The sequence below is a fragment of the Mastacembelus armatus genome, chromosome 5, assembly GCF_900324485.2.
Source record: "Mastacembelus armatus chromosome 5, fMasArm1.2, whole genome shotgun sequence".
Lineage (NCBI taxonomy): Eukaryota > Metazoa > Chordata > Actinopteri > Synbranchiformes > Mastacembelidae > Mastacembelus > Mastacembelus armatus.
In genome coordinates, this window is record NC_046637.1 from 16,135,020 (window position 1) to 16,162,078 (window position 27,059).

At 43.2% G+C, this 27,059-nt stretch overlaps 1 protein-coding gene across 1 annotated transcript in view; it reads left to right on the plus strand.

The window, feature by feature from the left end:
- The first annotated feature begins 10,836 nt into the window (after positions 1-10,836).
- Positions 10,837-27,059, plus strand: part of golt1a (golgi transport 1A) — a 62,448-nt gene continuing 46,225 nt past the window's right edge. Inside the window, exon 1 of the mRNA XM_026307225.1 lies at positions 10,837-10,925. Coding sequence (XP_026163010.1) covers positions 10,901-10,925 — 25 coding nt within the window. The 5' untranslated portion in view covers positions 10,837-10,900. The remainder of the gene's footprint in view (positions 10,926-27,059) is intronic.

Genomic DNA, 27,059 nt, shown 5'->3' on the forward strand with positions numbered 1-27,059 from the left:
ACAGCAACAATAAACAACAAATAGACACTGCAGGTTGGTGGGGCCAGTAACTGCACATCAGCAATATACAGCTCCAGGACCAGGGACACCTGCAGAAGGTACAGAGAGAGAGAACAGAGAGAGAGGGAGAGAGTACAAACTAGGGGAGAGAGAGAGCACAAGGTTAGTGACATTCAATGGTGGAATATACATGTGAGGGGGGAGGAGAAGAAGGGAGAAGGGAGGGGAAGGGAAGGGCAGGGGGGGTTAGGGTAGGGGAGCTCAGTGCACCGATGGTCCTCGGGCAGTCTAGGCCTATAGCAGCATTACTAAGGGATGGTTCAGGGTTGCCTGAAGGCAGCCCTAACTATATGCTTTGTCAAAGAGGAAGGTTTTAAGTCTAGCCTTAAAAGTACAGAGAGTGTCTGCCTCCTGAACCCAGGCTGGGAGCTGGTTCCACAGGAGAGGAGCTTGATAACTAAAGGCTCTGCCTCCCAGTCTGCTTTTGGAAACTCTGGGAACCACAAGTAGACCTGCACTCTGAGAGTGAAGTGGTCTATTGGGATAATATGGTACTATGAGGTCTTTAAGGTATGAAGGAGCTTGATTATGAAGGAATTTGTATGTGAGAAGAAGGATTTTAAATTCTATTCTATATTTTACAGGGAGCCAATGAAGAGAAGCCAGTATAGGAGAAATATGATCTCTCTTGCTAGTTCCTGTCAGGTGTCTGGCTGTAGCATTCTGGATTAATTGGAGGCTTTTTATGGAGATATTGGGACATCCAGATAGTAATGAGTTACAGTAATCTAGCCTTGAGGTAACAAATGCATGGACTAGTTTTTCTGCATCATTTTGAGACAGGATGTTCCTAATTTTGGAAATGTTGCGCAGGTGAAAGAATGCAGTTCTAGAGATTTGTTTTATGTGTGAGTTAAAGGACATGTCCAGGTCAAAAATAACTCCAAGGTTTTTTACAGTAGTGCTGGAGGCCAGGGTTATGCCATCTAGAGTAGCTATAATTTTAGAAAAGTTATTTCTGAGATTTTTTGGCCCAAATATAATGACTTCTGTTTTCTCTGAGTTTAAAAGTAAAAAGTTACTGGTCATCCAGGCCTTGATGTCAGTTAGACAGGCTTGAAGTCTGGTTAACTGGTTTGTGTTAACAGGTTTAATAGACAGATATAACTGAGTGTCATCTGCATAGCAGTGGTAAGTAATAGAGTGCTTCCTAATGACATATCCTAAAGGAAGCATGTACAGGGTGAACAGAATCGGTCCTAGCAGGGAGCCTTGTGGAACTCCATAACTAACTTTTGTTTGTGTGGAAGGTTCATCATGGACATGAACAAACTGGAATCTGTCCGATAAATAGGATTGGAACCATTTTAACGCTGTTCCTCTGATACCAATCACATGCTCCAGTCTCTGTAATAAGATGTTGTGGTCAAAGGTGTCGAATGCAGCACTAAGGTCTAGGAGGACAAGTATTGAAACAAGTCCATTATCTGAGGCTAAGAGAAGATCGTTGGTGACTTTCAACAGTGCTGTTTCTGTACTATGATGTGCTCTAAATCCTGATTGAAAATCTTCAAATAGTTCATTCCTGTGTAAGTGGTCTGATAGCTGCTTAGCAACAGCTTTTTCTCGGATTTTAGAAATAAATGGCAGGTTGGATATTGGTCTATAATTAGCCAAGACTCCTGGATCAAGACTAGGCTTTCTGAGTAAAGGTTTGATTACTGCAGTCTTAAAGGCCTGTGGTACGTAGCCCGATACTAGAGATAAATTTACCAAGTCTAATAAAGATGAGTTCATTAATGGCAGGGTGTCTTTAAGCAGTCTAGTCGGGATGGGGTCTAAGAGACACGTTGATGATTTCGATGAAGCAACTACTGATGTAAATTCAGAGAGATCTATGGGAGAGAAGCAGTCTAAACATAACTGAGGTCCTACAGATGATTCAAGAGCTACTGTAGTAGAAGATTAATTTACTGCAGGTATAGGAAGCATCTACTGAATTTTATCTCTAATAGTTGTGATTTTATTTGTAAAGAAACTCATAAATTCATGACTGCTGAGAGCTAAGGGAACACTGGGCTCAACAGAGCTGTGACTTTTTGTCAGCCTGGCTACAGTGCTGAAAAGAAACCTGGGATTGTTCTTATTTTTCTCATATCAAGGGACAAACACTGGATCTAATAATCTCTAAAGGTCTTAATATTTCTGAGGTGGTGGTGACCGATGTTGCTCTTTCTGATCATTGCTGTGCTTTTTTTAAAACAACCACCCCAGCTGTTTTGAACACAGGTGAAACAGGTAGTCAAAAAGCGGAATATTAACGAGAAGAGCTGTGCATTATTCATTCAGGCTTTTGCACCATCACCAACCATGCCATCAGCCCCTGTTGATGATCTTGTAAGCAGTTTCAGCTCCAAAGTTATGACTGTTATTGATTCCATTGCCCCAATTAAGACCAAGGTATTGTCAGCAAGAAAAAAGTCACCTGGGAGAAATGCCACAGTGTTTAAAATTCAGAAAAGAATATGGAGACAGGCAGAACGCAAGTAGCGAAAAACCAAACTCCAGTTTCATTTTGACTTGTACAAAGAGAGTCTTCACAACTGTAACCAAAAATTAAAAAATGTAAGGCAATCATTTTTCTCAGAGGTTATCAATAGAAACAGCAATAATGTCCGCACATTGTTTTCTGTTGTAGACAGACCCGCAAAGCCAGCACCCTCTGTTCCTTCTGTACTGCTGTCCAAAAAGTCATGCCATGATTTTTCAGCTTTTTTTAAAGACAAAATATCAAACATAAGACAAACTATATCTAGCTGCAGTCCTAGGAACATGACAAAATCACCTGTGCCTCCTTGTCCTCCAGTGAATCTAGAACATTTTCATCTCCTTGATCACAGAGCTCTGGCAGAAACGCTTCTGCAATTAAAATCTACATCATGCTGCCTTGATATTTTACCAACAAATTTTAAAAAAATGTTTTAACAGGTTATCTCCAGATGTATTGCAGATTGTTAATAGTTCTCTTCAGTCAGGGCAGTTTCCCAGGCCTTAAAAACTGCTGTTATAAAACCTCTTCTTAAAAAGCCTAATCTAGATGCTTCAGCAGTAAGTAACTACAGGCCAATATCAAATCTTCCATTTTTGGGAAAAATAATTGGAAAAGTAGATTTTCAACAAATTCACAGTTTTATGGTGCAAAACAATCTTTTTAATGCACTTCAGTCTGGATTTGTGTGGAGTCACACCACAGCACTGAGACTGCACTTTAATTAAATTAAATTTAAATGATTTACATTTGAATAATGATGAATCCAAAACCTCTGTTTTAGTACTACTGGATCTCAGTGCTGCATTTGACACAGTTGATCATGATGTGCTGCTTGATAGACTAGAAACGTGGATGGGAGTTACTGGCACAGTGTTAAATTGGCTAAAATCTTACTTACAAGATAGAGACTATTTTGTCTCACTTGGCAATTACTGAATCTGAGCGAACAAAAATGAAATGTAGGGTTCCTCCGGGGTCTATTCTTGGTCCTCTCTTATTCAATATCTACATGCTGCCCCTTGCTCAGATAAATACTACAACATTGACTACCATACCTATGCAGATGACACCCAACTTTATATATCAGTATCATCTCATGATTATAGTCCTCTAATTTCATTATGTGAGTGTATTAATCAAGTCAAAGAATGGATGTGCCAGAATTTTCTCCAGCTCAATACAGACAAGACAGAAGTGATTTTTTGGCCCCAAAAATGAAAGGTCAAAGGTCATTGTTCACCTTGACTCCATGTCATTGAAAGCTACAAATCAAGCCAGAAACCTTGGTGTAATCATTGACTCAGACGTGAATTTTAACAACCACATAAAATCCATCACTAAATCTTCCTATTACCACCTGAAAAACATTGCTAGAATAAAAGGTTTTCTGTCTAAACAAGATGCAGAAAAACTTGTTCATGCATTTATTTTCAGTAGGTTAGATTATTGTAATGGCTTGTTTACAGGTCTTAGCAAAACGTCTATCAGGCAGCTGCAGCTAATCCAGAATGTGGCTGCCACAAACACCAGGAAACTGGACCATATCACACCAGTTCTTAGATCACTACACTGGCTTCCCATTAATCAAAGGATAGATTTTAAAATCTTATTGCTAGTTTATAAAGCACTAAATGGTTGTGGACCAAAATATATTCAAGATGTATTAGTTCCCTAAGAGGTTTCCATACCCCTCATGTCATCTGGGACAGGTCTACTGTGTGTTCCCAGAACCAGAACCAATCAAAGTGAAGCAGCATTCAGTTACTATGCTCCTCACTTGTGGAACAAACTACCTGAACACCTGAGGTCTGCTCAAACTGTCAGCTCATTCAAATCAGGACTGAAAACTCTGTTGTTTACTGCTGCCTTCGAATAATTGTTCATCTTTGTTTTCTTAATGTGCTTTTATGTTTTATTTTAATTTACTTTACTTGATTTAAATTTATTTTATGGTAAATGTCTTTGTTTTTAGATGCTCTTTTCCATACTTTTAATGTAATTACATGCCTTGTAAAGCACTTTGAATTGCTTAGTGTATGAATGGTGCTATACAAATAAATTTGCCTTGCCTTGCCTTACCAGCGAGTGACTGATGTGTAAATTAATGCTGTGTCAGAAGTGTGATGGACAGAAAGTAACAGTGCACACTAAATAGCGATTCCTCTCTGTGGGTCGAGAAGCTTTCATCCTAAGGAGCCTGGCCACCAACACAAGAAACAAAAGTACGAACCAACGGCAAAGCAGCAGAGACACAGACAGACCAGTAACATTACGGTAAAGCACAGACTCACTACGTGGTTGAGTAGTTGACAAGATGTCATCTTAGTAGAGAGCTTTGTGTTATTAATTACTGTTGTATGCAGCACAGTAAAGGGACTGGGTTCCACAAGGAACGATAACAAGAGAGAATGGCTACTAGAGAATAGTACTGGGTACTAAAAGGGAAACAAATGCCTGGCCAGGGTCCGGTCTACCAACTTATTTGTCACTGTTAAATGAAGAAATTAGAAAAAAGTACAACGGAAGTTGTAAGCAACTGGTGGGAGCTGGGGTTTCCTGTGGAGTTTAGTCTGAGTAGTCGACAATTAGCTTTGTTTAAAAGATAAGCTTAAAAAGAAGGAAAGAGTTAAAGTTGAAATATGACGGACAGAGTAAGTTGAAATGGGAAGGACAGCAGTTCGTTGAATATGAAAGACTGTGGAAGGTAGAAAATAAGGAAGTGGAAGTGATAGATTTGACACGTCTATTGGACAAAGACTGCTGCTGTTGCCTCTATTCTGCTCTCCCCTACCCAGAAACAACTTTTTATGGGAAACACTCCACAGATCCCACTGCCAAAAAAACCTATTGACTGGAGTTGGAAAGACTGAGCAGCTGGTTGCAGAGCTTGCTGGTCCTCGAGGACTTTCAACCAACAGCATCAGATCCTAGGACAGAGTATAGCAAGAAGGGTGATGTACATCGTACACACTTTACATCAGTTGTACAAGTTTGTCAGTTGAGCTCATTAATAGCCATAACACCGCTAATGCTGCAGCCTTTACCATCACAGAAACTGGTTTACCACCAGAGCCCGAGCAAATTCCAAAATCTCTCTGGGCAGCCCATAAATATGATGCAGGCCTTGTAAAAAGAAGTACCCTTTAAAACAGGAAGCCATTGATGGTATAAAGCCTGTGTTCAATTCTTTGTTAAAAGCTGGCATAATAATTCCATGTGAGAATTCTCCAGTGCGCACTCCCATTTTTCCAGTTTAGAAGATAAGAGACTAAAGTCAATCAACTGAATGGTGCTTTGTGCAAGATTTACAGACGGTGAATGCAGCCATCCACCCCTGAACGCCAGAAGTAAGTATTCCTCAAACCAAAACAGCTTGAACCCCTTCTCCTAATCTATAGGCCTTGCTACCTTTCCACCTGGTCTCCTGAACACACAAGATATCCACCTTTCTTCTCTCCATCATATCAGCCAACTCTCTAGTTTTCCATGACAAAGTCCCTACGTTCAAAATCCCTACTCTAAGTCCTACACTCCTGCTCTTCCTCTTCTCTCTTTGCCACGAGCATGCCTTCCTCCTCTCCTTCTTCGACCAACAGTAGTCCAATTTCCACTGGCACCCTGTAAGTCAACAGCACCAGTGGGGGTCGTTGTTAACCTGGGCCATGACTGATCTGGTATGGAAGTCATATTTGTGATTTGCATGTTTGATTTAGCTTAAATTTTACGTCGGATGCCCTTCCTGATACAACCCTCTGCATTTACCCGGATCGGCACATGAATACACTGGATTGTGCCCCCCCTGTGGTTGCATTGGCTGCCATCACTCCTCCTAGTCTGAATTAGTTACATTTAATTGTGTGACATACTAAATAATCAGTTAAATGCCCAGTTTTCCTCTTACTAATCACTTTTTGGCCCTCTCGGATTCCCACCTGGGTCTGGTTGTCCTTATTACTATTGGGTGGTTAGCAATCTGACTACACTAACTGCATTAAATTCACTAAGTGTAGCTGGCTATCCTCTTCATTAGGATCACAAACAGGAGAGAGCCTTGAATCCAAGTACACAGGTGTTTTATTCACAAAACACAGTACAGACTAGGTGAGTTACCCTAGAGTAAACTGACAATGTTCCTCAAGCTCCCTGCTTTTATACATTTGGTCTAGGGGTTGATTTACACTCTCTGACCCACTTCTTTTCATCTCCAAGTTATGCCTATTTGCCACCATTAAATTATATTTTTTGGAAATATTGGGGTATTGCCTTCTCCTAATTGTTTTAAGAGATGCTGGGGGAACCACACCCCGCCCAACTCTTCCTCTGGGCCTTGGTGTGATTACTTCTTACATGTATACAGCGATAACAAACACTCACCATCATATACAATGTCAGTCACTATGGTTTATCTGGGAAGTCCCTTCTTTCTCCATACATGGTCTTGAATGCAGAACATTAAGCACACCTGTCTTCCTAAGATCTTTTGATACACTTCTGTGCTCAGGCTTCTCATTTCATGCTTCCCTTTATATGGAAATGTTTACTCAAAGATATACACAGGATACATGTTCTGCCTATACATGGCTTTGAGTTTCCAAGGATATTACACAACAAACTGACCTCCTCCCACTCTGGAAAAACATACTATAGGAGCTAGTCTTTCTCTCCCTCCACCCATTGTGGATACTGCACCTTCTGCTGGTAAAACCACTGACAAAACCTTCTATCACTCGCCAGTTCTGGATAAATGGCCCCACTCTAAACAGCAGCTTCAACAGAGTAGCAAAGCCCCTTCCCTTTGTCTTGGGCGGCTAAACGATATTACGCCCAGACGAACCACCATCTCCCCTCCTTCTGCTACTGCAAGGTCTTGCTCACAGAAGGAGCTCCCCACCTGTGCTCATCATCATCCTTCAGCCCAAACACCATCAGAAACATCTCGATGGAACATCATCATCAGGCCCTTACTTGAAGACCATCTCCTCTGGAACTTCTATAACATCCCACACTACATCGTCACACTCCAGGTCATCCGAAACCGTTTTTACTCATTCATCAAATCAAGCGTGTCCTGCTTCAAACCTGTCCAATATATCACCAAATAACAATATTTATACTAACATAAATATTCTACCTCTCCTTCCTGTTTTTGTTACAACCATCCTCTTACATTTCAGAAACAACAAAAAGCACAGATGTTTTTTTTCTTTTTTTAGCTATGCAACTTTTCAAGATAGAATAAATACACTAATAGACAATTACATGGCATGTCTTGCATTGCCAGACTGAGATATTAATACAACGTAAAACAAAGACAAAATCAAATTATATGTAAACACTTAAAACAAACAGTAAGTTTTGCTGTATGCTTTTTTCCTGCTTTAATACACTTGAAAACATTGCATGTACACAATTAGAAATAGTACTTAAACAGGTCATGCTTTCCCAAAGTGTGAGATATAGCCTAATACTGAATTTAAATCAAACTGTATAAAACTATACTACCACATAAATCCTGTTTCAGAACAGAGATGAGGTGTAGCTGTGCTAACTGAGCCAATGGAGATCTGGAGATCTGATTTGAGTCCCACTCATTTCTTTTTTCCATGTAGGCCTCCATCCAATACTCCTACTAACGTTTCCTACTCACTCAACTGTAGGAGATATACAGTGGGTACGGAAAGTATTCAGACCCCTTTAAATTTTTCACTCCTTTCTGTCATTGCAGCCATTTGCCAAAATCAAAAAAGTTCATTTTATTTCTCATTAATGTACACTCAGCACCCTATCTTGACAGAAAAAAAACAGAAATGTAGAAATTTTTGCAAATTTATTAAAAAAGAAAAACTGAAATATCACATGGTCATAAGTATTCAGACCCTTTGCAGTGACACTCATATTTAACTCACATGCTGTCCATTTCTTCTGATCCTCCTTGAGATGGTTGTGCTCCTTCATTGGAGTCCAGCTGTGTTTAATTAAACTGATTGGACTTGATTAGGAAAGGCACACACCTGTCTATATAAGACCTTACAGCTCACAGTGCATGTCAGAGCAAATGAGAATCATGAGGTCGAAGGAACTGCCCAAGGAGCTCAGAGACAGAATTGTGGCAAGGCACAGATCTGGCCAAGGTTACAAAAGAATTTCTGCAGCACTCAAGGTTCCTAAGAGCACAGTGGCCTCCATAGTCCTCAAATGGAAAAAGTTTGGGATGACCAGAACTCTTCCTAGACCTGGCCGTCCAGCCAAACTGAGCAATCGTGGGAGAAGAGCCTTGGTGAGAGAGGTAAAGAAGAACCCAAAGATCACTGTGGCTGAGCTCCAGAGATGCAGTAGGGAGATGGGAGAAAGTTCCACAAAGTCAACTATCACTGCAGCCCTCCACAAGTCGGGGCTTTATGGCAGAGTGGCCCGACGGAAACCTCTCCTCAGTGCAAGACACATGAAAGCCCGCATAGAGTTTGCCAAAAACCACATGAAGGACTCCCAGACTATGAGAAATAAGATTCTCTGGTCTGATGAGACCAACATTGAACTTTTTGGCATTAATTCTAAGCGGTATGTGTGGAGAAAACCAGGCACTGCTCATCCCCTGTCCAATACAATCCCTACAGTGAAACACGGTGGTGGGAGCATCATGTTGTGGGGGTGTTTTTCAGCTGCAGGGACAGGACGACTGGTTGCAATTGAAGGAAAGATGAATGCGGCCAAGTACAGAGATATCCTGGAAGAAAACCTCTTCCAGAGTGCTCAGGACCTCAGACTGGGCCGAAGGTTCACCTTTCAACAGGACAATGACCCTAAGCACACAGCTAAAATAACAAAGGAGTGGCTTCGGAACAACTCTGTGACCGTCCTTGACTGGCCCAGCCAGAGCCCTGACCTAAACCCAGTTGAGCATCTCTGGAGAGACCTGAAAATGGCTGTCCACCAACGTTCACCATCCAACCTGACAGAACTGGAGAGGATCTGCAAGGAAGAATGGCAGAGGATCCCCAAATCCAGGTGTGAAAAACTTGTTGCATCATTCCCAAGAAGACTCATGGCTGTACTAGCTCAAAAGGGTGCTTCTACTCAATACTGAGCACAGGGTCTGAATACTTATGACCATGTGATATTTCAGTTTTTCTTTTTTAATAAATTTGCAAATATTTCTACATTTCTGTTTTTTTCTGTCAAGATGGGGTGCTGAGTGTACATTAATGAGAAATAAAATGAACTTTTTTGATTTTGGCAAATGGCTGCAATGACAGAAAGAGTGAAAAATTTAAAGGGGTCTGAATACTTTCCGTACCCACTGTATGCTTCCACAAAATCTGGAGATTTTTTTAGATATAGGCTGGATCGTGAAATTAATAAATATTGAAATTATTTTGTGGATCCAATCATTTCATTAAATTTATGTTTGTGAGATCTGTAGTCTCATTACCATGATCCCACGATTTTACAAAAGGCAGACAAGTAACCTTTTTCTTTAAGAGGACAAAGTTAATAAAAGGAATAAGCAAGATAAAATGACACATGGGAGGAAATGGAAAGGAACCAATCATTAAAAATACATGTATAGGTACACATATTGCTGCTTCTGCTATAAACATTTTCAAAGCTCATTTTAAAAATTGTTTTAAACATTTATTGTGTTTATCAGTGCCAGCTAGAAGTTTTCTTCTTCTGGCCTTTTACAAGTACATTGGAATGCTACCTGCCACCAACTGTCATTTGTTGAATACTGTCAAATCATCAGCAGAACCAAATATGATACAACTTGTCAGTCTCCACATCAAAACCTTGGTAAGTAGTGTCACAAAACCTTGGTAGGTAATGTCACTAATGGTCTAGAAATCAATAAGACTACCTTGAAATATGAAAAAGATAAAAAAAATAAAATAAATAAGTGATAAAAATAAATGATTTTCTTCTGCAAAAGACTACTTGTGAAGTAGAAGAAGTAGTCTAAATATGTCCCATATTTAACTACCAGGCAGAATCTCAAAGCTATATACAGAACTGGAGCAAAGGTATGTTTATAATCCACCTCTGGATAACATACTGAATTTAAAAGAACATAATATAAATGAATGTCATCCGTTGAAGGGATGAATCTGTCATCAGTCATTAATAAATGCCTGATGACTTTAGTCAGGTAGCTGACACTTTATCTGAGAATCCTGTGTTCATTACAGGGCTTAGTATATTCCCGTTCTGGTTAATGTTCAGCTCGTACTCTTTACAACATTAACGCACAAAGGTCAGAGTTAAGAAATAGAAAGGACTCATTTGTTCCTTACAGGCAGAGTAAGCAGAACAAAGCTAGTGAGTAAAAGAGGAAAGAACACATTAGACAATACCATGGTGGCCATCACGGAGTTCCAGAGTAAGTGTTCCCATAATTCTTCTCTTCTGAAGTGTTAGGGTCAAGCTGTTTTCTTTTGACTCAGGGAGAGCAGGGCAGTGTCCTCAATTCAGAGAATCAAGATGTGCTTGTGGATATGTTTTATTCAGGGTGAAAGGTTACAGGACAATAAGAGTAGAGTTTTTGAAGTGCTTACTATTCACTGTTCTCCTTCAGTTTGGGCCCTTTACTGCGAGCATTACAGATGACCTGTGCCAATATAAATAAAACATTTAAAATATTGCCTTAAGAATTGCCCTAATCTTTACTGAATGAATAAAAGGACTGACTACAAAGCTTAGCATAAGAAAGACAAAAGTAACTTTTACTGGGATTCTTCAGTACTCACTGCAGTGCACTCCTTAGTGTTGCACGTTGCCCACTAGGGCTCCAAAGATTACTCGAGTAAATCAAGAAACTCGATTACAAAAAATCATCAAGACAAATTCTTCACGTTGAGTATTCATTTAATTACTATCACTTGCGTTATTGCACCTGTTCCGCCTAGGGATCATTGTTCCACACAGACTGTCACTGTCGCTCAACACATTTCAGAATCAAAATTTGGCAGAGAGCAAAACCATCCATAGTAGTATAAGATGGTTTGGGTGGCGGTGGGCACAAGCGGGGGGGGGGGGTCAAATATGGCGGTTTTATGATGGTCATAAACTAATGAACTAATATAATAATAAAACCATAAAAACGACGTTACGTTCTCCTCCCACCGGACGGCTCTATTTCCTATTGGATGTGTTGTGGTTGTGGGATGTGGACTGATGGCGTGAAGATCGTTACATATGTATGTATCATGTGGTATCCGGTCCGTGGGATTTAAATACCTGCAACAATCATAAAGTCTGCCTTTTTTTACCGTGTGATTATTAGTAAAAAACGGAGGAAAACATGCTGATCTTTCCTTCAGGTCCTACGGTGTTGTGACAGTGTTGTGTGAGATGTTGCTTCAGTAGATGTTGCTACACAGACTAGTGGTGATAACACACTTTGTAAATCAGAACGCAGCTGAATTATTATCAAACATCTGTGACGGAGGACCCCTACCCATTTTGTTACACTGGAATCGATTGTGTGGCAGCGTTTGTCAGACGGTTTAGACGTAAAAAGTATCGGGGCTACACATTCATTGCTCATAATGCTTCCGGTTTTGATAGTTATATTATACTTGAGTACTTTGTGAGACAATGTATCACGCCCCTTGTTATCACGAAGGGAAGTCGTGTAATTCTGATGTACGGCGACTACAGCCAGCACTGGATTGATTCGTACGGCTTTCTGCCTATAAGCCTGGCTAAAACACCAGCCACCTTAGGCTTTGATGGTATGACCAAAGGGTACTTTCCCCATAAATTCAACAACGTTTAAAAACAAATTTTATGTGGGACCCTAGCCCTCCACAGACTAGTACGGGTATGACAAGATGCCCCAGAGTGAGCAGGTGAAATTCATGCTGTGGTATAATGAGGTTAAAGACAAGCCATTTAAAATGCAGGCTGAGATGGCTCATTATTGTCGCAATGATGTGGAAGTATTGCGAGAGGCATGCAGGATTTATCGCTCAGCGTTCATGCAGTGTACTGAGACTGACCCTTTTGCTTTCACAACTCTAGCACCAAGTTGTATGGGTGTTTTTAAGAAGCTCTTCCTGCCTCAGGACAGAAATTAAATCATGAAATCATCCTCCCCGCCCTCATCACACAACTCATCTGTCAAGTCCCCAGAGTATGGGCATCGAGGGGGGATCCACTCAGCGGGTCTAGACGTGAAGATGACAGAATCAGTATCACAGTACAGTAATCTCTCCTGCAGCCTGTCCAGCAGCTCGTACAACATGAGCCTGGCATGAGCTGTTGTCACTGCTCCAATAAACACATTCACATCACCTGCCCTACCGTCTCGGTCATCACTATGTTGCCACTGAACCATCGCTATTTCATCGGAGATGAAGCAGAACTGTCTGACGTAAAAATGGTCACTAAACATCAGCTCTGTGAATCTCTCATACCCATATTGGTCCTCATGCTAAACCTCCCCCACAGGGAGTTCAGAAGTAGCTTGTTGCAGCTCCTTATGGTGACACCTGTCATGATGCAGCGGCCAACTTCCTGTCATGGACGTTTTATTTTGAAGGGTTAGATAGGATCGAGTTTGTCTGTTCGTTTCACCTTGTTTTAATTTTGATTGTTTTCACCTGTGTCTCATTTTCTCCCTCTTAGTTAAATACCTCTCCTTTTCCCTCAGTTCCTTGCCAGGTTGTTTGTCGTCCCAGTCAGAGTTATCTGAGATTGCCAGACATACCCACCTTGTTTTGTTCCAGCCCTGCCTGAATTTTTCCCTGTTTCGATTTTGTCTTTCGACCTTCTGTTTGTTAAGTAGCCTTTTCTTTATGTGTCCCTTTGAGTTTTCCTCTCCGCGTCTTGAGTTGTGTCTCTCTGAGTCTGTGTCTGTATTGTCTGAGGCTTTGTTCCGAGTTCTGTGTTTGTATGTTCTGTCTGCCTGCAGGGTCCCCGAGTGTGTGTGTGACCCAGGCTTTGTTCCAAGTTCTGTGTTTGTATGTTCTGTCTGCCTGCAGGGTCCCCGAGTGTGTGTGTGACCCAGGCTTTGTTCCGAGTTCTGTGTTTGAATGTTGTCTGCATGCAGGGTCCCCAAGTGTGTGCGTGACCCAGGTAGTTTCCTCTGAGTTCTGTGTTGTTGTTAGCGTCCCCTGTTGAGTCCCCCGAGTGTGTGCGTGACCCAGGTTGGATGCCCCGTGTTCTGTCCTTGTCTTTCCTCTGAGTCTGTGTTCTTGAGTCTGTGTTGCCGAGAGTGTGTGTGACCCAGACCGTATCCTAGTTTCCTCTGAGTTCCGTGTTTGCGAGTTAGCGTACCCTGCCGTGTCCCCAAGTGAGTGTGTGACCTAGTTTGGATGACCTGTTCCGAGTTCTGTGTTCATGCGTCTGCACCTCCGAGTTCAGTGTTCGTGTATCAGCATTTCCGAGTTCTGTGTTTTGTCTTGTCTAGTTATTGCTTCTGTTTGCCCCGAGTCCTCAGTCTTTGTTTCCTGTATCTTGGTTTCTAATAAATAAAGTCATTCCTGCACTGAGTACCAGTCTGAGCATTTTGGTCCTTTAAAATTAAGACACCACGGTTTTGACAACACCTGTATGACAAAACAGGATGGTACAGACCTCTAGGGGGCAAAACAGTGCATTTAACAAGCCCAAAATAATTTTCAATGGTGTCAAAATTGCTTACAATTATTCCGGGGTGGCGTGACGGAGCCATAGAGCTTCAAAACTGAGCGTAAAGCCCTACGTTACTAGTAGTGAATTCTGGGTAACACTTGATACAGCAGTGATAGTAGAAGCCTGAAAATTCAAAACATGTGTTTGAGGCAGCATCAAACCCATCAACACAGTAGGAGCCCACCTTGTGTTCACCACCTCTCAGACAATAATTTATGTTTCAGCATATGCGTTATCAGGTCAGAAAACCCCTCACTGGGGGCTCTGGAAATATTACACAGGGCTTAAGAGCTACATCAGTCTGTAGGGCTTTGCCCCACACAGCAGGTGGGTTTTAGTGATGTCACCAGATTTGAGAGGGAATTAGGGGCAACAATTATAATTTTTCATCGTGGTGGTGGTGGTGGTACAAAACGGCCGCTCTGCTTCCAAACACACAAATCCCCTCACCTCCGCACCATCTGGCTCTATCTACATGATGCCCACTATTACCAGATAGTGAACCCTAAGGGGTTTTTTGGTTGGTCGTATGTCTGTGAACTTTGTTACAACACCTACGAAACACCCCTGATACATAATTGTAAACACAGGTGTAATGTCTGCTTCACCATGTGCGAGCAGCATCCTGATCCTGATCCGGATCGTACAAATGCTTACCCTTTCTAGACAAAATTTCACAATAAGGTACACGGCCAAGCTTCAGCCGTGTACCACCACCCTTGCCCTCTTGGGCAACACTAACACAAAACTCAAGGTCTCCATCCGACAGCGACTCATCATTACTCTGGATCACTTGGGATGCTTCATCCATGAAGGCATCCACATCATACCCATTATTTGACCTTAACCCTCTGGGGTCTGAGGGGGTTTTTGGGGCTTGGACAAATTTTGACATGTCCTGACATTTGTGCTTTTTTCAGTGTCTTTTAAACATATTAATGTCTAAAGTCTGATAACACTGTATTCAGCACAAAATTGGCTACAATAATATGTGAGCAGCAAGTTTATACATGATTGTGTTTTTGAGAAAAAAGTGTTTATGCATGGTTAGTGCAAAACTACAATTTTTTACTCACTGAAATAAGACCATAAAACACAAACAGAACATTGGTTCACAAGACTTTGGAGACCTGCATGTTGTAGGCTAAAGTGTTTACTTCAGAGTGCTGTCATGTCATCTTGTTCACACATTCACAGTAAACAATACACTGATTTAAATTTTCTAAGACACTTTTTGTCCAGAAAGGCCATATGCAAGAGGATGTGTCTGAGGATGAATAGTCATGTGATTTACCTGAGAACACAAAAGACGCACTGAACGACCAGACAAAGATGCGCATAATGAGCCTTTCAGTCAATGTAGATGGGACGGATTAGTGCAGCACAATACAAAATAAGGAGCCAAACGATCCCCATTTGAGTTAAAATCAGTGTTTTTACTCTGAGGACAAGCTAAACTATTTGTCTCTGTGTGGAATATAAGAAGCGCTTCTTCACGTCTGTGACTTGCCATCATCCAAACACGCAGAAAAAGTGAGTAAATTCTATGATGAAGTTTGACGTTTTATGGCATTTCTCGGGGGTGTGCACATATTTACCTGGTTCACCTGAGATTATTTACATGTGAACAGTGGACAGTGTACAAGGCGGGACCGCATTACCTGTAATGAGGTGAGACAGGAAAAAACGGACTTCTCCTTACGTTCATACGGATTAAATAAAAAGTGATGATTTGTTTTCGACTTGAAATGTTTCACTCAAAAGAAAACATTTCAAGCTTTCTAGCCATATAATTCTTATTTTTATGAGGCAAGTATTCGCTGAGATTCTGGTTGTTTTATTTACGCGTCTGTGAAGAGAAATGGCAGAGACAGAAAAGGCTGAGAGCGCACCCTGTCGGCTTTTTGTATTTAAAAAAGCACAACATTTTGTTGTTATTATGATGGTATACCACTAAAACTAGACCCTTTACAGATTTGAATGATATACTTTTATCTGTACGATCAGAATTTACGGAGTAATTTAAGTTTGTTTCGGTGTTATCAGAAAAAGATGCGTCAAAACGCGCCAGCGCGTGCGTCGACCCCAGAGGGTTAAAACCACTTTCACATCGCTAACCGAAGAGGGCCCTCTCAAGACAACATTCAACACTCTCCCTGGACATGACACCGCTATAGCTCTATTTATAACCTCGGTCAGCCGCTCCCTAACGATCATAGGAAACTGTTCAGGGTTGGTATCAATGTTGACATCTCTGAAATGAACAGGCTGTCTCAGCTCTATGCCATCAAATGCGGGAATATCCCTGACAGTAATTAAACCTGCAACCTGCTGGACAGCACCGGTGCTGGGGGGGTTATCTGTAAAGCCAGTAGCCAGAGGAGGGTCTGAAATCACTGAATCAGCATCACCAACAACAACATCACATAGCATGCACTGATCATCTGGATCCTCGCCTACTGACCCTGCTCCATGACCTGCGGGGCCTGCTGACCCTGCTCATGTGGACTTGACAGGCCACCGTGAGAATTCAGCGTGTGACATTGCATTCCTGAATATACCATTATCAGCAGACCCTGCCATTTTTGACTAAAATGGTGGAAAGCAGATTTTGTGTTTCTGCTATGTACCCAGTAAACTCCACAGCTGTGTGTGAAACATACGCTTTTAGATGTGTGTGTGATGTAAGAATCTGTTTCACCCTACTGCTCAGCTCTCTCACAGTGACACAGATGTTTGTTCAGCAGCGTTCTGATTTACAAAGAATGTGTTATCACCACTAGTCTGAAGCAACATCTCTGGCTGTCACAACACTAATCTCTGAAGCTACAGTCACAGCATCATCACTGTTTGACTCAGAAGCAGACTCATCACTGTCTGAGTCACTGTCTGACTCTGATGAAGAAGCCTCTGACTCGCTTGTGTCTGTGCCACTAGCTGATGATTTATGCACAGAGAAGTGTTTGCCACCCTTCCAGATCAGATCAACAGGAGGAGTAACACAGGGTGTATGCAGAAGTGACCTCTCACACACTACCTCAGCCGGCAGTGCGGCCCCCTCAGTTGTACCAGATTGACTGTACACCATATCGCCAAAGTTTATGGTAGGGAATAATGCAGCTACGTCACCTTGAGTTGAAACAGCGGTAGCCGAATCCTCCTGAGCACCTTGTGTCGAAACAGCGGCAGTGGAATCCTCCTCCTCCTGATAACACGGAGGCTGCTGCTGTGGTAAATTCAGCTGCTTCAGGAAGCTTGTTGCTGTGGCGGTCTCTGCGGCCCACAGGGCATGCTCCTCGTCAACCCTAGGTGTCGCTTCAGCACCAACTGTGATATTCTTTTGCTCCTCCTCCTCTTTCTTCTTCCTTGCACTTGTTGGAGACCTGTATGATGCGGTAACTCTCAGTCTCTTAGCAGGAAATCATCTAGATGTAAACACAGACATACCAATTAAAAATAGTAAGCGGATATTACCTACCAATTTATTTAAAATGGGACGAGGTGTATTTTTTTCACTCTTTCACTCTTGTGTGTTTCTGAAGCAACACAGAAAACCCACATGCAGATACCAAGCATACAGAGTTTATTAATGAATCAACAGAAGGGTTGGCGGGCGGCATCGATGGATCCCTGCAGCAGGAAGAAAGCTGGACCGGGGACTGGAATGGATCACCGACTAGGGTGCCGGTCGGAGAAGCGACGTCAACGGGTGGCTAGGTGAGACTGGTGACCTGTAGACGGAGTAGCGAGGTTAGTCAAAGTTTGTCTGGAATATAGAGCCACAATGGTGCGATACTACTGCGTTAGTTTGGGGATGAAAGCCTGAGGACAGACTTACTGACGCTCCCAGTGCCTTACCGAAGGCTGCCCAGACCTTGGAGGTGAATTGGGGACCTCGGTCGGAGACAATGTCTTGAGGAATTCTGTGTAGGCGGAAAACATGATCAGTCAGGAGCCGTGCAGTCTCTAGCGCCGTGGGAACCTTGGTTAGAGCAATAAAGTGCACAGCTTTAGAGAATTGGTCAATGATTGTGAGTATAGAGGTGTTACCTTCCGAAGGAGGGAGGCCGGTGATGAAGTCCAAGGCGATGTGGGACCAGGGCCGAGAAGGAACTGGTAGCGGGTGCAGCAGACCCGCCACCTTCTTGTTGGAAGTCTTACCCCGGCGCAAGTCGAACAGGCCGTCACAAATCCTCGAACGTCGGCGTCCATAGCTGGCCACTAGAACGACCGTCACAGAATATTGCGGGTCCGAGTTACTCCTGGATGACAGGCAATCTTTGATGCGTGGGCTCATTGCAACACCTGTGGATGGACAGCAGCAGGGACAAAAAGACAGTTTGGTGGTCCCCTCCCGGGTCTGGCTCCTGGCCTTGTGCCTCCCTAACCTGGGCTTCCACGTTCCAGGTTAAGGCGGCGATGACTCTCTGAGTCGGTAGGATGGTCTCGGCTGTGGCCTCTTTAGGGGACTAGGGAAACTGACGCGAGAGGGTGTCAGGCTTCTGATTGCGGGAGCCAGGCCGGTAAGGAACCGAAAAGTTAAAACGACTAAACACTAGAGCCCAACGAGCTTGGCGGGAGTTAAGTCTCTTAGTAGATTGAAGATATTCTAAGTTCTTATGGTCAGTCCAGACCAGGAATAGCCAGTGCCTCTATTCCTCCAGTGCTAGCTTTATCGCCAGCAGCTCTCAGTTTCCCACGTCGTAATTTTGTTCAGCTGGCGACAAGCGTTTGGACGCAGGGATGCAGCTTGTGATCCTCCTCAGACCGTTGAGAGAGGATGAAGAATTGACGCCGGGGGGTCCAGCTGAATTAAGATTGGGGCTGCCGTAAAGTGTAGTTTAAGGGCTTGAAACGCCTCGTCTGCTTGCGGGGTCCAGTCGAAAGGGATTTTAATGGAGGTGAGGAGAGTGAGGGCACTGTACTGTAGGGTACTGTAGTTCCTGATAAACTGGCGGTAAAAGTTGGCAAACCCTAGGAAACGTTGGAGGTCCTGCTGGCTCCTGGGTTGCGGCCAGTCTATCACTGCCTTGATCTTACTGGGGTCTGGGCGGAGCTTTCTGGCCTCTATGATGAAGCCGAGAAAAGTGACCTTTGAGCAGTGAAACTGACATTTCTCGGCTTTAACAGAGCCAGTTTTCCAGGAGGCGCTGGAGGACAAGACTAACGTGGCAACGATGTTCAGTCAGGGAACGAGAAAAAATAAGAATGTCATCTAAATAAACAAAAATGAACTGGTGTAGGTAATCTCTGAGCACTTCATTGATGAATGACTGGAAAACGGCGGGGGCATTGGTTAGACGAAAGGGCATTACCAGGTACTCGAAATGACCGAGTGGTGTCTTGAAGGCCATTTTCCACTCGTCCCCCTCCCGTTCTCGGATCAGGTGATAGGCGTTCCGCAAATCTAGCTTAGAGAATACCACTGCCTCCTGCAGGATCTGGAAGGCAGAGGTGAGCAGCAGTAAGGGATAACGGTTCTTTATGGTGAGTTCATTCACCTTGCGGAAATCAATGCAAGGACGGAGAGTTTTATCCTTCCTCTCAACGAAGAAGAATCCTGAGCCGAGTGGGGAGGAGGACGGTCGGATAAGCCCGGCCGCTAGGGAGTCTCGGATATATTTCTCCATTGACTCCCTCTCGGGGCGAGACAGACTGTATAGTCTGCTCGATGGCAGGGGAGACCCCGGGAGGAAGTCAATGGCGCAATCATATGGCCAATGAGGGGGACGGGAACGGCCCGATCTTTGCTAAAGACCTCTGCCAGGTCATAATAACACTTGGGTAACCTGGCGAGGTTCGGGGGAGACTCAGGAATGATTCCTGTGGGTTTGGCCGGGGACTGCGCGGAACAGAGGCAAAAGGCGTGACAAAAGGTACTCCACCCCATAACTTTATTTTGTTTCCAATCAATGTGGGGGATATGCTGTATTAACCAGGGGTGGCCTAAAACTAGCGGGGAGGCTGGGGAGGAAATAAACTTAAAACTAATCTCCTCCCGGTGGTTTCCAGAGAGGAGCAGGGAGAGGGGCGTGGTGGAGTGTGTTATTTGTGCCAATTGTCGCCCATCCAGCGCCTCTTCCCGGATAGAGACCGAGAGGGGCTGCGGTGTTATACCGAATTGGTTTGCTAGGTCCGTGTCTAGAAAATTGTCATCGGCCCCGGAGTCAGTCAGAGAGAGGGAGTGAGTCTGGGTTCCAATTGTGATAACCGCTGGTAACAGTAAACGGAGGCTTTGAATGTGGGTCTTAAGCGGGCTCACAAATATCCCCACACTTACTGGCGAGCCTGAGCTTTTGGGGAGCTCGGGCGACTAGGGCAGGCAGCGATGAAGTGACCCTCTATGCCACAGTAAAGGCAGCAACCCTGACGGAAGCACCGCTGTCGCTCGACGTGGCTCAACCTGGCGCAACCCAGCTGCATGGGCTGGTTGCTGCTGTGACCTCGGTGCTGCGCACGACGGCACGTCCACGTCTCTCCCCCAGCTCCGCCTCTTTTTCTCTCTGTCGCTCCCGCAGCTGGTTGTCCAAGGAAACTGTGAGTGACACAAGAGAACTGACGGACGACTCCTCACTTCGTCCCACCAACAGGTCTTTAATATCACTATTCAGTCCTTGAATATAAATCCCCATCAGCTCCCTATTTTCCCAGTTCACGGCCATAGCCAGGGTGTTAAATTCTATGGCGTACTTAACTACCCGCCTGTTCCCCTGGCGGAGAGCAAGCAGCCTTTTTACCGCTGTGCCTGCGTGATCAGCATAGTCAAAAACGTGGCAAAAGGAAGTTAAAAACTGATCAAAAGTCTTAGTCTCTATGGGGCGAACTGCAAATTCAGCCTTGGCCCACGTAAGTGCCTCATCCCTCAATGGTCCATAAAAAAAAAGTAGATTAGACAGGTCTGTGGTGAAACTGGTGGGACGGGCCTTAAAAACATTGGTGCACTGGAAAATAAAATTATGGCACTTATCTGGTTCTCCAGAGAGCGGTGAGGGTTCCGGAACTGGCGTGTCTCGGGGGGGTGCCGGTGAGGCGGCGGCCCTGGCTTGGCTGGGAACCGAGGTGCAGGGTTCTGGCTGGGGGGCTGGAGGGGTCAGATGAGCGGTGAAGACACGCATCTCTTCCGTTAGTTGTGCTACCTGTTGAAGGAGTTGGTGATTGGTCTCTGTTACGGCCATGGGCCGTTTGGGCTTTTCGCCCTCCCCCCCATGTGTGTTATTGTGACACTGTTTGACTGAGAACTCCAGTGAAAGGATGCCTGGGATATCCTCATCCACACCTTCTAATCTCTGTCCGCTGGGTGGAGCTGTAGACGGGTGACTAACCGTAGAGGAAAATGCTGGAAAGCAGCTGCAAAACACCTCCATGGACCGCGCATCCTCGCCTGGTTGGCTCCCCTTCACCAGCCTCCCTCCAATCAGAATCAGCTGAGTACACCTCAACAATTCATGTATTTAAGGCCCAGGATTTCCGTCACTCGGGGTGAGCTGTGCCTTGCCCATGGTCAGTTCACCTCGGTGTTGTGACTTTTAGAAAGCCTTTGAGCCTGAGTGTTTTTGTTAAACGTTTTTTTTTAAGTACTTAGCTGTGCCCATACCAGAATCTGTTTTTTCGTTGTTGTACTTAAGTTCCTTGGCCTTGCTTTAGTTTGTAAATAAATATCAGCCGACCTTTTACCACCTGGTCACTGTGTTCTTCCCTAAAAATATCCCCTAGACAAAAAGGGTTGTAACAGTCTCCATGACTGCTCGTAGTATCCGGTCATGTTCGCCGAGGAGCAAGCCCTGGCATAGGAGTGCCTGTTGCAGGTCCGGGGCCGAAGGGGACGACTCTGGCTTGGCGTCCGCTGGGTCCATTCCTTGGCCAGTTCGTTCTGTCATGGCTTGTGTGTTTCTGAAGCAACACAGAGAACCCACATGCAGATACCAAGAGTTTATTAATGAATCAACAAAAGGGTTGGCGGGCGGCGTCGATGGATCCCGAAAAAAGAAAAAACCCTAGGTGTGTGTATTTGGTAATCACGTGATCTTTGTAATCCCTCCAGGTAATGAGACCAGTGAGTCTGAGGGACAGACACCAGATGATGAAAAAATAATCCTAAAAAACAAAAATCAAAAAAGAAGAAAAAAAAAGAAACAACGAGAAAACTCCACTGGCTGAGGATTACAAACGTAAGTCTTCTTTCGGGAAGCTATATGGTTATGGTATTAAGGAAACGACCCGTACATGGAAAACATGAAAAAATTAAGACAGTACTGAAGAAGTAAGCTCTGATTGTTAATGAGAAGTTCGATATTGTTGTTTATGAGATGTAAGTTGTTATTGTTAATGTTGTTAATGAGAAGTAAGTAATGAGAAGTAAGCTGTTATTGATTATGAGGAGTGAGGATATTATTGTTTATTAGATTGGTCTTAGAAATCATCCCACAAAATAAATTGGGCGTGGGAATGTGATGATAATTTCATAAGCTTTGTGTTGACTCCTTCAGTGTCTTGTATGCACAATGTGTATACAATAAGGGTACGTTGCTTGGAACGAATGTGGCATACAAACTACCTGGCTGAAGAAAGTTACCTAAAGTTAGTGTTTGTCTGATAAGATCTGACCATACGATGAAATGGGAAGATGAGATGAGAAGGATGAGAACTTGTGTGTGTATGTTATAAGCCCAGTGAAAGTGTAAGCACCAGACCCAGTGAGTCCAGGAACATGGGGAATAATCCGGGGAAATTAGAAATCTGACCCTCTGACAGGCCCTGCTAAAATAATGGCAGAGAAAAGGGGTTAAATGTTAAGGAGATGCCACTATGGCACGCCATCACTGAAGGGGTGTTTCCATTGCAAGACACACTTAGCACAGACTGTTTGAAGCATTGTAGAATATTGTTGGAAGAAAGAGAAGCGGAAGTGACAAAGAAAAGAAAAGGGAAGAAAATAAATTGGCACTCTTTCCAGAAATGGGAAAGGAAGGCAGAGATGAAAGAAAAGAAATCAACTGCAGGGTTGATGGTAAAATAGCAAAGTCTGACGATGAGAAACGTAGGGTAAGGAATGGTAACCTGCCTCCTCCATATGCTGTCTCTATGCCCATGGGGGGTTCAGCAGCAGCGCAGCCTATCAGAGCCCATGTTGCTGCAGCAGCAAGTGCCCAGTCATGGGGAAGTTCAAACGAAGAACAAGAAAGTGAATCTGAGCAACTCTATCCTGACCTGTCTTCTCTTTACATAACCCCTAAATCAGCGAAAACCCAGACTGAGAAAAAAACTCAAAATTCACCTGATCCTTTGAGCAGAACAAGGCAAAGGCAAAGGCAAATTTATTTGTATAGCACCTTTCATACACTACGCAATTCAAAGTGCTTTACATGGCATATAATTACATTAAAAGCATTGAAAAGAGCATTTAAAAATAAAGACATTTACCATAAAAGAAATTTAAATCAAGTAAATTAAAATAAAACAAAAAAGCACATTAAGAAAACAAGGATGAACAATTATTCAAAGGCAGCAGTAAACAACAGAGTTTTCAGTCCTGATTTGAATGAGCTGACAGTTTGAGCAGACCTCAGGTGTTCAGGAAGTTTGTTCCACAAGTGAGGAGCATAGTGACTGAATGCTGCTTCACTTTGTTTGGTTCTGGTTCTGGGAACACACAGTAGACCTGTCCCAGATGACCTGAGGGGTCTGGAAACCTCATAGGGAACCAATATATCTTGGATATATTTTGGTTCACAACCATTTAGTGCTTTATAAACTACCAATAAGATTTTAAAATCTATCCTTTGACTAACGGGAAGCCAGTGTAGTGATCTAAGAACTGGTGTGATATGGTCCAGTTTCTTGGTGTTTGTAAGGACTCTGGCAGCAGCATTCTGGATTAGCTGCAGCTGCCTGATTGACTTTTTGCTAAGACCTGTGAACAAGCCATTAATTCAATTCAATTCAATTTTATTTGTATAGTGCCAAATCACAATACAAATCATCTCAAGGCACTTTACAAAAACTAAAACTAAAAACCCCAAAATTCCCTTATGAGCAAGCACTTGGCGACAGTGGAGAGGAAAAACTCCCTTTAACGGAAGAAAAAACCTCCAGCAGAACCGGGCTCAGTTTGGGCGGCCATCTGCCTCGACCGGTTGGGGTGTGTGGATAGAGCAGAGAGAAAAGAACAGCAACAATAAACAACAAATAGACACTGCAGGTTGGTGGGACCAGTAACTGCACATCAGCGATATACAGCTCCAGGACCAGGGACACCTGCAGAAGGTACAGAGAGAATAGAGAGAGAGGGAGAGAGCACAAACTAGGGGAGAGAGAGAACACAACGTTAGTAAGATTCAATGGTGGAATATACATGAGGTGGGAGGAGAGAAGAGAGGGGAGGGGAAGGGAAAGGGGGGGGGGGTTAGGGTAGGGGAGCTCAGTGCACCGATGGTCCTCGGGCAGTCTAGGCCTATAGCAGCATAACTAAGGGATGGTTCAGGGTTGCCTGAAGCCAGCCCTAACTATATGCTTTGTCAAAGAGGAAGGTTTTAAGTCTAGCCTTAAAAGTATAGAGAGTGTCTGCCTCCTGAACCCAGGCTGGGAGCTGGTTCCATAGGAGAGGAGCTTGATAACTAAAGGCTCTGCCTCCCATTCTGCTTTTGGAAACTCTGGGAACCACAAGTAGACCTGCACTCTGAGAGCGAAGTGGTCTATTGGGATAATATGGTACTATGAGGTCTTTAAGGTATGAAGGAGCTTGATTATGAAGGGATTTTTATGTGAGAAGAAGGATTTTAAATTCTATTCTATTTTACAGGGAGCCAATGAAGAGAAGCCAATATAGGAGAAATATGATCTCTCTTGCTAGTTCCTGTCAGGACTCTGGCTGCGGCATTCTGGATTAATTGGAGGCTTTTTATGGAGATATTGGGACATCCAGATAGTAATGAGTTACAGTAATCTAGCCTTGAGGTAACAAATGCATGGACTAGTTTTTCTGCATCATTTTGAGACAGGATGTTCCTAATTTTGGAAATGTTGTGCAGGTGAAAGAATGCAGTTCTAGAGATTTGTTTTATGTGTGAGTTAAAGGACATGTCCTGGTCAAAAATAACTCCAAGGTTTTTTACAGTAGTGCTGGAGGCCAGGGTTATGCCATCTAGAGTAGCTATAATTTTAGAAAAGTTATTTCTGAGATTTTTTCTGCCCAAATATAATGACTTCTGTTTTCTCCGAGTTTAAAAGTAAAAAGTTACTGGTCATCCAGGCCTTGATGTCAGTTAGACAGGCTTGAAGTCTGGTTAACTGGTTTGTGGTAACAGGTTTAATAGATAGATGTAACTGAGTGTCATCTGCATAGCAGTGGTAATTAATACAGTGCTTCCTAATGACATATCCTAAAGGAAGCATGTACAGGGTGAACAGAATCGGTCCTAGCACGGAGCCTTGTGGAACTCCTTAACTAACTTTTGTTCGTGTGGAAGGTTCATCATGGACATGAACAAACTGGAATCTGTCCGATAAATAGGATTGGAACCACTTTAACGCTGTTCCTCTGATACCAATCACATGCTCCAGTCTCTGTAATAAGATGTTGTGGTCAATGGTGTCGAATGCTGCACTAAGGTCTAGGAGGACAAGTATTGAAACAAGTCCATTACCTGAGGCTAAGAGAAGATCGTTGGTAACTTTCAACAGTGCTGTTTCTGTACTATGATGTGCTCTGAAAATCTTCAAATAGTTCATTCCTGTGTAAGTGGTCTGATAGCTGCTTAGCAACAGCTTTTTCTAGGATTTTAGAAATAAATGGCAGGTTGGATATTGGTCTACAATTAGCCAAGACTCCTGGATCAAGACTAGGCTTTTTGAGTAAAGGTTTGATTACTGCAGTCTTAAAGGCCTGTGGTACGTAGCCCGATACTAGAGATAAATTTACCAAGTCCAATAAAGATGAGTTCATTAATGGCAGGGTGCCTTTAAGCAGTCTAGTCGGGATGGGGTCTAAGAGACACGTTGATGATTGCGATGAAGCAACTACTGATGTAAATTCAGAGGGATCTATGGGAGAGAAGCAGTCTAAACATAACTGAGGTCCTACAGATGATTCAAGAGCTACTGTAGTAGAAGATTCATTTATTGCAGGTATAGGAAGCATCTGCTGAATTTTATCTCTAATAGTTGTGATTTTATTTGTAAAGAAACTCATAAATTCATGACTGCTGAGAGCTAAGGGAACACTGGGCTCAACAGAGCTGTGACTTTTTGTCAGCCTGGCTACAGTGCTGAAAAGAAACCTGGGATTGTTCTTATTTTCCTCTATTAGTGATGAATAGTATGCAGTTCTGGCTTTACGGAGAGCTTTTTTATATGTTAGTAGACTGTTTTTCCAGGCTAGAAAAATTTCCTCTAAGTTTGTGGAACGCCACTTCCTTTCCAGCCTTCGTGATGCCTGCTTTAAGGTACGAATATGTAAATTATACCATGGGGCTAGTCTTCTCTGATTCACTAACTTTTTTTCAGAGGGGCTACAGAATCAAGCATTTCACGCAGTGAGGTTACAGCGCTGTCAACAACATGATCAATTTGGTAGGGAGTGGGATTGAAGCAGCTGCCCTCCACTATGTTTATACTTGGCATAGAAGTAAATAAAGATGGAATCATTTTCTTAAATTTATTAACAGCGTTGTCGGATAAACATCTGCTGTAGTGGAATTTTCTTCCAAACGCTGCATGATCCATCATTTTAAATTCAAAAGTTATTAAAGAATGATCTGACAAAACAGGATTTGGGGGAAAAACTATTAGATGTTCAATTTCGATGCCATAGGTCAGAACAAGATCAAGGGTGTGATTGAAACAGTGGGTGGGTTTATTAACATTTTGAATGAAACCAATT